This window comes from Pleurodeles waltl, chromosome 11, assembly GCF_031143425.1.
Source record: "Pleurodeles waltl isolate 20211129_DDA chromosome 11, aPleWal1.hap1.20221129, whole genome shotgun sequence".
In the NCBI taxonomy this organism is placed as follows: Eukaryota; Metazoa; Chordata; class Amphibia; order Caudata; family Salamandridae; genus Pleurodeles; species Pleurodeles waltl.
In genome coordinates, this window is record NC_090450.1 from 813,758,616 (window position 1) to 813,772,475 (window position 13,860).

The window sequence follows — 13,860 nt, forward strand, 5'->3', positions numbered from 1 at the left end:
ATTCACCAGTAGGTGGTGGATGTGTCTACTCCCCTCTGGAATCTCCAACTCACCTGTTGGGCCCTTTTTCCAATTGAAGGCTATGAAGACCTCCTCATCTTAGGAGTCATCCCCAGTGGCTACACTGGTCACCCCTGCGATTTTGCTAGGGTTTTTTTTTTTGGTACAAGAAGCTTCCTTGGTGTGGTGCCCTGTCTGTCCACAGTTTTGGCACCATGCCTTAGTGGCATCCCAGTTCTTACCCTGGTACCCATTTTTGGTTTGGGTTGTGTCTTTGGGCCTACCCACCTGGTCTGGTTTTTGGGGGCCTACAGAGGACTCGTTTTCTTTGTTTCTAGTGTCACCCACTTTCTCCTGGGGAGGCTTTGTTTCCCCTTTCTTTTGGTCACCCCCCAGTGGAAGTTTTTGGTTGACCTAGTCTTGACCCAGTGGTCTGCCTTCTTTCCCAATTCTTGGGGAGAAATTGGACCTAGGTCTACCAGATACTGATACAACTCAGTATGTCAGTATTCTCTTTGACCCTATTTAAGTTGCTGCCACCATTGATGGGAGCTAAACCCATCTCTTTTCTTTCCCTTTTAATGGCTAGGAGCTGCTTCTCCAAAGCCAATCTTTTGGCCATCCTGGCTAACAGGAGGTCATCTTCATTGAGGCTGCCCACAATGCTTTCAGAGGTGCTGGTCTCCCCTGTGGAAGAACTGGTCTCTCTGACTATGATTTGTGGAGTCAGGGTTTGAGGAACCCTGTTTTCCCTATGTAGGACAGGAGGGGGGGGAGGGGGAATTCATCCTCCTGTTCACTAATTTACCCATCTGAATGATTATCCTCAGAGGGGTGGTCCCTTTTGAGCTCTGCCAAAAGCTCCTGGAGCTGTACTTTGGTAGGGTTGGAACCAGTTTTTATCTTTTTTTTTTTAGCTTACAGAGTCCTTAACCGACATCCTTAGATGCAGGTAAGATGTGAGGTTGAGTTCCACCACCATCTCTTCTGTGCTAGACATTGCTTTTCTAAAAGTTGGGATACTTTTTAAGAATCTAAAACTATTTCTAGAACTTAATCAAAATATTTACAAAGACTTTGCATTTGCTGGACTACTCAGCCAATACCTGATCACACAACTAAATTCCCAAAATTGTCATTAGAAACTGATTTTTGAAATTTGAGCTATTTTTCTAACTTACTTGTGGTTCCTCCTGTTCGGGTTCAGTGGCTAGCATTACCAATTCAAAGTGCTGTCTTTTGGGGTCACCACCGCCGCCATGGTGCAGCCGGGCACCTCAGACACACAGCCAACCACATTTTCCCTTACCTAGATAACTGGCTAATCAAGGGCACAAAGCAACAACAGTGCTTGGCTTATACTCAGATCACTATAGACCTCTTCACAGTCTAGGTTTCACCATCAGTGCCATAAAATTCCATCTCCAGCCCATCCAAGTCCAAGCATTCTTGGGAGCAGTCCTCAACTCTGTAGAAGGGAAGGCCTTCCCCAGTTCATCAAGGGTTGAAGCACTTCACACGTTTCTCCCTCTTTTTCAACCAGATCAACAGGTAACTGTGTGGACAGTTTTATGCCTCATTCACCCTGACAACATGACCGCCATGTAATGTCTTCAGAAACAGGGCAGTACCACGTCAGAGTCTGTCTGAAATCTACTGACATCAGTTCTTTTCTCTTTGTACATTCAGATGCAGATTATGAGTTCTGCCCACAACTTTTATCATATTTACAACACCAGATTGCAAGCAGTGTTCTAGTTGATCTTGTTTCCTCTGAAAACTAAAGGATTCAAAATGTGCGGAAACTGTAGGAATCAGATATCATTCACTGACCGACACAAGGTGTGTCTTTGGTGTCTGTTGTGCAACGTGTGTGCCCTTGTGCACCTGAAGGCCACTCAGGATTGGGAGGTGAAGCTTTACGTTGCTGAACACAAAAATAGCCCTGTTGAAGCTCAGTCTTCCTCCTACTTGAAATCACAGGAATGGCTTTTCCCACTTGAAGTCTTTGTGTAAGTCCAAGTCCAAGCAATAACATAAAAAGTTGAAGTGGGATTTGAGCCCATCCCTCTCTTGAAAGAGAGCCAGTGACCGCTGAGATGACTTTGGCCAAGGGGTGCCTGCTCTTGGTTATCAGCCAGTCTGCGCTGTGAGAGTCTGCACGTATGTTCATGAAGCACCACTGCCTTGACAGCAGGGTCCATCAAGCTCGGACCTGCATTAACTTTCACTCGGAGTTCACTCCCCATACTGGCCACCTTTTGTAGCTACTGCTTTGATAATTATTCTAAAGATGAGGAATCTGTAGTTAGAAGTACAAGAAGTAAAAACTACCTTAGAATCACTCTTTTTAGTCAATACTCTCTCTAAGCGCAGGTTCCTCATTTGCCTCCCACATACCCGTTCTGTTGAGTCTCCTCTTCAGAATCTGAAAGGGTCCAAAGTTAGAGATCAGCACACTGTCACCAAGAATGCTTTGCAGTCCGTGTTTGAGGGCACAGCAAGGGAAAGAGTCAAAAACGTACATAAGGTCACTTGGCTGGTGCTTGTATGTGGCTACATTCCATTGGGCCAGGGAAGGTACAAAACCTACATGGAGCCACACAACACCATCTGGAGCACTGCTTCTGAAATTCACCGGATCAACTGTGGTGCCTGGGAATATTCTAAAGGTGACAAGTCTGCAGTTTGAGTAGCCACCTGAAAGGACGATAGCGAAGGTAAGTATCTTATTCATTTTTCAGTGTTGCCTAGTCAGAGTCATGCCAGTTACAGTAAGCCACAGCACTGTACATCTTTCAGGACCTCAGCAGGAATGGCCCTGAATCTCCTTTAGTGACCAAATGTTGTGTATTACTGAAAGAACAATGCATGCACAATAGTTGGCAATACAGCGAAAACTCTCTCCCCTCTGTTCACTGTCCTTGAATAATCCTGGGGCATGTCACAGCACTCTGTCAGTGCAGAACATGTTGCTTTCAAGAGGATTACCCAACACAAAGGCTTTGGTAACAACAAAACAGCATAATATTGCTTTGAATCCATTGAGTCTTTTCCCAGCTGTTGGTATGCTCTCCATAGAGCACATAGCAAAGATGAAGAAGAAAGCAGCTGTTCCAAGTCCTGGACTAGCCCTAGCTTCCCATCATGAAACCATTAAAAAACACAGTCTGTCTCCATATTTGTATGGAAGCGCAAAATACTTTTATGAAGAGAAAATATGTGTTTAAATCCATATTGTTTTCAAACCTAGACTGTCCAACATTAAGATGTAGTCTTGACATATATCCCATAAGGTCCGACTCCATCCTATATGGGCCAGACTCAGTCTTTAATGGGCCAGACTCAATCATAGTTCACGGAGTCCACCATCTCCCTTAACTTAGACAAAGGACGTCACCATTTTCCCTGATTTATGCAGAAACAATGTCATGTCTGCCTTTTAACACAGATGTCACCAGTTCTTCTAGGAACTGTGATAGCGTCAGGCTGTTCGATTAATCACGAAGATGAAATATCTAATGTGACATTTGTCTGGGTCAAATGTATTCTCATCACAATGTCAAGATTAAATAAGAACACATACAGACAAAAAAAATAATCCAGTCTGAATTGACATCCTTTTGCCTTATGTGTTTATGAGGAAACGTCTGGGACACATACCTTGATGTGCATAATCTCTCAGACATTCCTACACTTATGTCAGAAATTCCAGTTTCTGATAAGATTTAGTAGATACGGACTGCCACTTGACTAATTGTTAAGAGAGGACCTTAACCCAGATTACCACTCAAGATTCTGCTTGAGACGGTCTTACCTGCTGCCAGTGCACCTCAAACTTCGCAGATGATACAGCTCGCCTGAAGGCTGAAGCTGATAAAGCTAAGTTCTGGAGGAAGACCGGCTGACTGCTACCTCAATGGGTGTTTACCCTTACGCCTCCCCTAATAAAGACAGCCTTTGATGTCAACAAGGTGAGCAGTGCGTCTCCTCTCTCTAAGAAACTGTACATCACAAGTTGCTCTGTCTTTCATGCTCTCACAGTGTAGCACATAGAAGTAGGCTTTAGGTTGTTAGGTTCTAGATAACATTTTAGGTGACATTTTAACAATGCTGGAAATGTTAATTTTGTTCTTGTTATTTATAATGTGTCTTGTTGATGTTTTTATAATATTCTGTGCAGCTGTTTTAGATGAACTGAGAAAATGATTATTCCTGCAGTAATAAATGCGTTTAACTTAAGTGTTTGTTCTTCTTAGTACAGTGTGTGTGATACTGTGAATATCGGTATAAACTTGTTGCTGTTTCCACGGTGTCCCTGATCCCTTTATGGGATTGTTAGCAACCCAAAGGTAATGCTTATATGTTGGTTACACATTGAATAGTGTTTTTGCAGGGCTACAATAACTTGTCTCTCACATTCAGTGCTGGTGCAGTGAACCAAGTTCAGTCGTGACATCTGTGGGTGGGCAGGCACACCTTGCATAGCTATGCCATAGTCCCAACTTAGCCAATAGTTGGCACCCAACGTAGGGTTTGTTCCTTACCGCTATGCCTTTAGTAGTTGGTGCTTATCTGAACCATTATTATGTAATTACAGAGGCATCCATAGTTATCATGGTTATCCCCTATTGATTGGGAATAAGGAAGCACCTATTTCCATAGGTTCATCAAGCTTGACTCATAAAAGGTTATATTTCCCATTCTGTGGATATTGTAATTCTTTGATTTCAATTACAAATTTAATCCATTCATCGTTGCAGTACCTATTACTATATGCACCATTTGCAGGGAAGCAGTCACTCAGTACATCAAAGCTCAAGGTGTCCCTGATTAGGAAGAGGGCAGGCATTTTTTAAATGGCTGTATATCTCCAGTTTATGCCTTTGAGACTTTTTACACATATGTGGAGTTTAAGACAATTGATGCTGCCTTAGGGCAGTTTCATGGATGTACAGTGGTAGATCCACCTGCACGTTATAGGACTACTGAAGATTTGGAAATCCTGTTAACTTATCAAGAACACCAAAACTGGTTTGGTATCAATTGCCACACATGCACAGACATGTTTGGCGCGTCTGAGCAATGATTGGCTATGTGGCCAGTCTTGGCTGGTTCTACTCCTGTTGCTTGCCCTGAAATTCTATCCCATGGAGAGGTAGTAGGGGTGTTAAATTACACAGTCGCCTTATAGAAGAGACTTGTGCAGTTTGTGCAATGCACTTTGTGCTCAGGACCTGCTGCTCCTATACAAATACAGACCGTTAGTCCACAAACAGTTAATCCTATCATGTGAAAAGCACTGTGAAGCATGATGAAATGGCTTTCTGAATTGCCTGCAAGACCAGCCAGTTAGAAGCAGTGTATCCGAACACTGCATTCCAAGACAAATACAGAATACTGACTATGTCTTCGTTTTGGGATTATTCATGGTAGAGGTGGTGTAACTCCTAGGGGAGCACCTTTGCATACATTTATACCAGTTTGCATGGTATATCTTCATTGGCAGTTCTCCCTGATGTGCTTAGATGAGTACAAAACAAGCACAGAGCTGCAGCAGCTCTGGATTCAGGAATGAAGTTAATGGAAAACCTTTCTACAGTTTTCTCTATTATTCTAAGCAGCATAAAGGGAGAGGCTTCTGTTCTGGCTGTACACCTGAGACTAGAAGCAGTTCCGGTTCAGGACCATTAACGGCAACTACCAAAAGCAATTGCAGAAGTTTATACCTCTGTAGCTACAGATACCTTTGGTACTTGTCCCAATAAGCCACCCTCAAAACCTAAAAATGACATCAAGGGTTCTGTAAAGGCGAAACAGCAGGAGTGGTTATATCATAAGCGACTGCTACAAAATGAAAAAGCCTGAACGGTATCAGTATTCTGATAGCCGCTCTTCACATTCTTTTCAGGACACTGAAGGCAAAAGAGCGGAAAGGTTGAGCCGATCCGAGTACTAAAGAGGGGAGTACAGTAGGAAAAGTGAAGGGGGAGGCAGGGCTGATGTCGGTCTAAAGAAGAAAGGGAAATGTTTGGACTTTAAATCACCAGGAAAAAGGATAAAAGTGACCAGACTTAATAAAAAAAAAACACATGCTAATCCAGCTATGAGTTCTCTTGAGCCACAGGACTTGGGCGAGAACACTTTTAGACAGCGCTGCAGAAGTCACAGTAGGACATCACCCGCTTCAGAGATTTCTGGGTGCAAATCAGACTGATAACTTCATACAGATCGAGACTTCAGATCAACATTAAATTCCTCCTGATAGGGTATACAACCTAAAAATACAAATTGAAGGAGCCATTCCACGTATTATGAACACAGTCTTCTGAACCCAACTATCTGATGATTGACGTCATCATAACTGAAGAAGACTGACCTCCAGCCCTCATTAGGGAAGCACCACTGAGAGAGGAAGTTACAAGGGTAGCCTTCTCTCCCATAGTACCTGAAAATAGGGAAATTTATGCCATTGAACGGGCCATGAAACAAGCTGCAGCCTTGTATAGCCAAGTGGGGTGGGACAAACACTGTAGTCTACATGTTATGCCCCTATGTAGTGAACCACAACTATGAGCACAATACCCTTAAAACCAGAAGCAAAATGTGGTATTAAAGCAATATTAGTCCAATTTCAGTATCGAGGCATAATAGTGCAGTGTCTCTTACCCATGGGCATACCCCTTTTCCTGTCTCTAAACCAGGTGGTTCCTGCAGCATAGTCTTAGACTACAGAAATTTGAATTTGCACACCTAAACATACACAGTACATAATGCGCCCAGCATAGGTTTAATGAGGAACCTGCTGTGGAAAAAATACAAATGACCCTTGATATTTCCAATGGTTTTTTTCAATCAAAATCTAGCGCTGAAAGTGAGTATCTAACCGCTTTAATTTTTGTCAGAGTGCAGTTTTCATTCCGGCGTTTGCCCATGGACTATAAAAATAGCTCTAGTGATCTTACAACCAGATCCTGAAGTATTGTTGTACATTAATAATATCTATTTAACTGATGATGACTTGAATCTACTTTTCTCCAAGATGAACAAGATACTGTTCCGACTCCAGGCACTTTACCAGTGCAGTCTTACCAAAGCATCTTTTACGCAGATGGCTCTGACCAACCTGTGATAGGAGCTAAATGTAAGTACTCCACAGCCTGCACAGCAGTGCAAGGTTTATTGAAGGATGATGAGTTTGTTTATCCCACAACATGCACAATTACATGCCATGCTACGTGCATTACAAGACTGACTCACCATTTTCCACACTCATGGTGTCCGACTTAGCTTTTTGTGTGCAAGTTTACAAGGTCGATTTGCAACTTTGAAGGTTGAATAGATTCAAGGATTCAAAGGGAAAGCCTATACAAATAAACAGTTTTGGGTATAGATAGCTGTCTTATAAAACAAGCTCCCATAGGTCCATGTGAGGCACACTGTGGGCCATCGGCATGGTGGTGTTCATGCTTAAGGAAACTCTGCAGCTGACCAAGCGGCATAAGCTGCAATTAAGACTGAGTAGCAGTCCTAACCTGATGTCAAACAATGATCAACACAGATATTTTAACATCCATAAATGTATCCAAGCATGCTTGAAAACCTCCAGCAGGAGTTCGTTCGAAATACTCCTACACCCTCAGTTCAGAAACACTCCACTAGTTATGATACCAGGAATAAGAGACAGAATAATACCTAATAGTCTGTCTAGATTAGAGTTAACCAAAGAAGCACATGAGGGATTGGCTTCTGCACGTGCAAGAATAAATGAAACTGTAGCAATGCTATAGCCACGGTCCTGGTAGCCTAGTTGTATAAACAGACTAGGGACTATGTTAGACAGTGTGACATTTGTCAGCAGATAAAACTCTCCACTGTCAATTAACCCTCACCATCTCCCCTCATGGTCTCAAACATCCCCTTCCAAGAGATTTATTTGGACCATATTGGTCTCCAAAATTCTTCTAACCAATATAAGTATACATTGATAGCTATTGATTAATGTTCTTGATTCGTATGGGTTTGGCCCAAAGACATACAAATGCTTCAGCAGTCGTAAAAGATTTGCAGTGCCTAGTGTTAATGGGGCAGTTCATTCATTAGATTCAGATAACAGTCCTGCCTTTGCCTCCAAAGCCTACAGGGATTCAGTGTCAGTTCTACGAGTTTGTCTGCAATTCAGCGACCTGTTCAATGCTGAATCGAGCGGCATTGTAGAGAGGGCCAATTGCATGACTAAGAAAACTTTGACTGCTAGGGTGTTAAGTTCAGGTCTTAGTTGGTACCATAATCTGTATGGGGTTCAGAGAGCCATGAATAATGTGCCTAGACACACTACATACGAGGTCCTCTTTGGAGTACCTATGTATGTGCCTGGCTTAGATAATTCTGGACCCTAACTTGATTGTCCTGTTCCACTTTATAATACACTGCCCTGTCTAATGGTTACCACATGCAGTGTAGGCAAGTTATGAAAACGTTAGCTAGAACACTAGTCGCTCAGCTGTGAAAGTGCACTTCTCTTCCATTAATGAAAACATTGATTTTTCTGACTTTCTTCTTGGACCACATCCTCAAAAAAACAAAATAATCATTCCTGCACGAATGTATGCCATATTCAATGAATTAAATACATTTTCTGAAAAAGAAGCTGCAAAAAGAATTATGCAAATAGATCAAGAAAACATACAGTTTTTAAAGCTATTGAACATTAAATGCACAGACTTTCTAAAAGAGTGTATTTACTAAATCATATTTTGTCCTCAACCTTGGACCTCATGAATGGAGATCTGAAATTGTTCCAGTATGGGCAGGCACAATAAAACGCAATTATACGACTAAATGGGGCATTGCAAACACTTGGATCAGGTTCTTTGCCTTGGCGACTTCTCATTGAAACAGCCTTATTGGACCCATACAATTTGACACTCAATCAAAAACAAAGGGCCAAGAAAGAATCTGCGTACACTATATTAAGTCTTCCTCACAGGGAACGGAACGAGTTTCGCCAACAAACTGCCTTTATCAACCTGACTGAGTATGGTTCCTTCTTTGTACAAGGGAGTGAGGAAGTTTTGATATGTATGGCGAACGTCGTGAAAAGGCACCGCTGAAACTTTGGAGCAATCAGGCACTGTCACTGAATGTGAGGAACACTTTATTAAGTATAGAATACGTTGAAGGTGCACCGTTTACAGTCAGTGACATGCCCATTAATACCTATTCAATAAATGGTATTATTTAATTACCCATTTCAACTTTTAAATTTCATAATTATCAAAAATATAAATCTATTGGTTGATATGAAACCGTGCACAATCACAAGTGTTTTATTCATGGAAACTCCCTTTCACCCACATCTGTTTAAATGAAAAGGAGGATGACCCTGGGTATATCAGTATCGCAAATTGCAGAAATCCTCTTGGACACTCCCTCTTATTTCATCATATCGATGCACTGAATGTTTAGTGCTTTGATGCCGGGGTTAAGCTGTATCTTTTCTGTTTCCGTCCTTGCCTTTATTCCTATGCACCATGAACATTTAAACAACGGCTCTTTTTTATTTTTTTTAAATTACTTGCGGTGGGTTGGAACCTGGTCGGACGCACCTGATAAGTGTTGTGGAAGGAACTTATGTCTTCTGCCTAGAAATGATATAACAAACATCCCTTGGCCTAATGTAAGTATGAAACCTTGGAGTTGTTCCTACTTGAACAAACTATTGTCTGTTCTGTACCAAAAAGAAGTACCATTGACGTCAGAGGTTGATGTTTATAATCTGCAGACAGCCAGGACTGCGGACTGCATCAGCAATTCAGCAGCTGTTACACACGCAATACCTGACTTATTTTGAAGATATTATGTCAACAGTATTAAATTTGTCTGCAACTGGAGTTCTGCATATTTTTAAGAACATTGTATCTGGTCTAGTGACTGGATTTAAAGAAGTATTTTGGACTGTTTCCGTAATTTTTTAATTCTCTGTTCTCCAGCCTTTTTGGAGGATTTCCAGTCATAAAACTGCTAATTGGCTGTGGTATCATCATCTTTTTCCTGTTCGCCCAGAGGAATCAACAACATGAAGTACCCATATCCAACTGAACAAAGTTGTAGAGAGACTCTAGCACGCCACATAGGACATGCTTGGTGATCTGAACTCTGCAAATACTGCATGCTCACATTTCGTAAAGTGAGTGCTACACAAGCAAAACCTGTGTTCTGGTGCATAAACTGTCTTAGACATCGTCTTAGACTTACATTTGAAGCAGTCCCTAGTGCTTGATATGTAACTGATCTTGCAACCTCTACATGAGCACCAGAACCTGTGCCAAGCAATGCACCTGTTCCTTCTAAGGGATGCCACCTATGACAGAGCAGTATCACCAGTGCACATTTCAATGCAGAATTTGGCAAACGGCTTGACTCATTGTTATTCTCTGAGCCCCCTGGAAAGGAGCCACAACCAACATCGAGTGCTGGTCCATGTAGCACACCAATTGTCAACTACCAACATGCTCTTTATGGTTTTTGCAAAGACCACACATATGCTGTATGTGCACCTGACGATGTTGACATGTCCTCTGATGAAGTGATGAGGAGTGAACTCAACAAGTAAGTGGACCAACAAATCATGACCTGTATCCACCATATGTACCACAAAACCTGTACAAAGTAAAAACTGGAAAGAAAATCTTTTTTCTATTTTTTTGGAGTTTTTGTTTATTGTTTATACCGCTTATTTTTTAATTTGGCCTATTTATATTATCACAATACAAACCTTGGCAGCAACATTTTATATTGTTGAAAATTTAGATGGGTAGAACTAGCTTAACACTCTTGTTTTTTGGCCATGACATTATTGGAGAAGGTAGGTTTGTAAGGCACCTCCTACATGAATCACTATAGCAAATGAGTTTAATTCTGCTCCTAAATGTGTTGAATTATGTAGTTATAAAAAAAAATCATCCAAAGATAATGAGTTCCAGGGAGTATTTTCTAAATATTAATATGTGTATTTTATTTTTCTTAGGTGAACATGTCTCGTCCAGGTTTAAGAATGAGGTTGAAAGGATGGGTTTTGATATGAACAATGCCTGGCGAATCTCAAACATCAATGAGAAGTATAGGTGAGCTTTCTATAGATGTCCTTCGACTTAATTTGTGGGGAGAAAAAATGTGGTTGGTATTCCAGCATGCCGCTTTCCAACCAAGTCATGGAGCTTTTTCATTTAGGATTTCATTTAGAATGGGCACATCTAAAAGAATGCCACATTTTAGAGCAGTCTGGTCACTGCATTAGTTTACAATTTAAATATGTATTTTGTATTTTTAGATCTAGCTTAATTTTAATGCAAGCCTCATGTAGTAAAACATGCATACTTAGAGGGGCTTTGGTCAGTCCTCTTCATCTGTTATCCTTTCAGGTGTCATTCACATTTTGTTTCTGCACACCATTATGCAACATGGGGCAATGGGACACTCATACTTCAGTGACTGGCACCTTAGCTTTGTGAATGGGGGCATTGTGCCTGATCATATGAGCACATCTGCCTAAATAGAAGTGCAATTAAGGGCTGATGGGCTAGTATATTACTTTGCCAGTCTTTTTTTCCTTCCATTCTTTTAGTTTTTTTGTGTGTGTTTAAACCAGGTGTCTCCAACAAGTAGCTCATGAGCTACTGGTACCTTTCCAGCTACCTGAAGTAGCTTTTCTGCGTTCAGCCCAGCCTACAAATATAGACATTTCTTCTAGGTTGAATTAATGTATGTACACTAAACCTTAACAACATATATATGAGATGAAAAGGTGTGTATTTTCAAAACTCATAAGCTGATGTTTGGAGAAATGGTTGAATTTCCAAAATGTATTTGAAGCTATTGTTTGAGTGATAAATGGCACTGGAGAGGATTATTGCTCATGTTATCACTTTGGTGCCAGTGGGATTGCAGTTATAGCTGTTATGCATTACATGTTAGGAGGCATTCCAAATTGATAATACTTTTTTACTTTACTACTGGGAGCCCTGATGAATGAACCAATGTGATCACTGCAGACCATCTTAAATGGGGTGGTCACCATTACATAATTAATACTAGTAGTCTGCAATGACTTTCATTGAACATAAGTAGTTCTTACTGCAGAAACGGTTGGAGACCCATGGTTTAAACTATGGTATCAGGTTATAGTAATTTAAAGCCTGTGATATGTTTTCTTTGTGCCAGAAGAAATCATTTTCCTGTGATTTGCATTGAAACTAAAAAACTATTTATATTCCTGTTCTAAGTTCAGTTCCCTGATAGGAGACACCCTCACTGTTCTCTTAAAGGGGTATAACAAGTTTTTTTTTTAATATATGTATATTATTAAGCTGGTGGCTGCTACATTAATGTGGCTTCATGTTTTTTTCTTTTACTTTTTATGACTGTACTTGCAGTAAAAAAAAAAAAACATAATTATGCCAAGGCCAGAAACTTTGCCTTTGCAAATCCTTGTTTTTAGTTTTCTTCTGTAGTCCACTGGTTCTTAGTCTTTTTATTTCTGAGGACACCCACATAATCATTACTGAAAGGTGTCCTGCCTAAACAGTTCTGTAGATTTGATACGCAAAACAATACACAAAAGATACAGAAACAAGTATTCATCAAACAAAATACACAAATGATGAAATATTTTATTTAACTCACGGATATAAAAAAATAAGAATTTTAAAAGGAAGGTTAGAGTGTTTCTAAATTCAACTGAGCCCATGCATCATCCAGTCTATATTCTGATAGATGCACTTGCATTGCGCCGCTGAATAAATCAATCGGAGCTTACTAGCTTAATTTTCAACGTCCAGTTTCAAAGTCCTTCACTTTTACAGAATGTTTTAATATTTTCAGCTGTGCATTTTGCTTCTTTATTATAGTCACTTTATTAATTGTTAATATTATTTAATTTTCCAAGCAGTCAGGGGCCCATGAGTGGGCTCTGCCGACCTCCAGGGGTCCCTGGACCACAGGTTAAGAACCACTGCTCTAGTGCATGGATTTGGGTTTTTGTTCTTATCGATTTTCTTAACATAGTTTAATTTGTATTGGTACTTATATTTCCCATGTAATTAGCCCTTGATCTATTTTTTTGCTGTCAAGGAGTTGAGTGTTTTTCAATAATTGTGAGACCTTATCCATGGCCATTTCAGACTGACACGGGTGTGCCTTAGTTTACATCCGACACAAGGTTAATTGCTTGCTCTGGCTTGCTTATATGCATCCAAAACAATAAAAACATTTTGGTTGAGAAAAGGAAGGTATTCATCATCCAAGTCTCCTCTTTCAGTATTCAATACAAGGAAGAAGATGGACTACAGTAAGTAATAGTTCCCTTTTCCAACAGATATCAGTGGCAGTTACTCACATCTAATATCTGAAGTGGAAAGCATTGAATTAATGTTTTGTTGGTTCATTTTAGCGCCTTGATTGGGTGTACATTTTAGCCTAGCTTAGGCCTGTGGCCTGTGCCCTTTTACGCACATATATGCTCTGCTTTTATTTAATCATTTTAGTTCAGCCTGCTTTACAGCGGGATGTTTTATTTTTTGAATCAGCTGTTACTCTGCAAAAGCGTTATTATTTTGTGCCTAACATTTCCTCAGGTACTCCCACCCAAGGTTGACAAGAACGGTACATGATAATTTATCTAGTATTTCTGACACAAGAGTGCACAAACACTCCGACACTTAGGCATATGGTCATGTCAGGCCTGTTTCACAGAACACAAACATGTATTTTATAAAAACATCCCATGCCCCATAGTAAGTTCGGGAGGTCTTTACTGCTGGGGATAACCATCTATGCTGTATGCCATTTCACTGCTGACCT

General features: G+C 40.7%; 1 protein-coding gene across 18 annotated transcripts in view; it reads left to right on the forward strand.

Moving 5' to 3' along the window:
• Positions 1–13,860, forward strand: part of MTMR3 (myotubularin related protein 3) — a 1,044,680-nt gene that overhangs the window by 525,981 nt on the left and 504,839 nt on the right. For 9 of the 18 annotated variants that reach the window (XM_069214605.1, XM_069214599.1, XM_069214597.1 and 6 more), the window contains 2 exons: positions 7,043–7,144; positions 11,030–11,126. In XM_069214605.1, coding sequence (XP_069070706.1) covers positions 7,043–7,144; positions 11,030–11,126 — 199 coding nt within the window. The remainder of the gene's footprint in view (positions 1–7,042; positions 7,145–11,029; positions 11,127–13,860) is intronic. The other 9 variants (XM_069214606.1, XM_069214607.1, XM_069214612.1 and 6 more) reach the window with 1 other exon arrangement.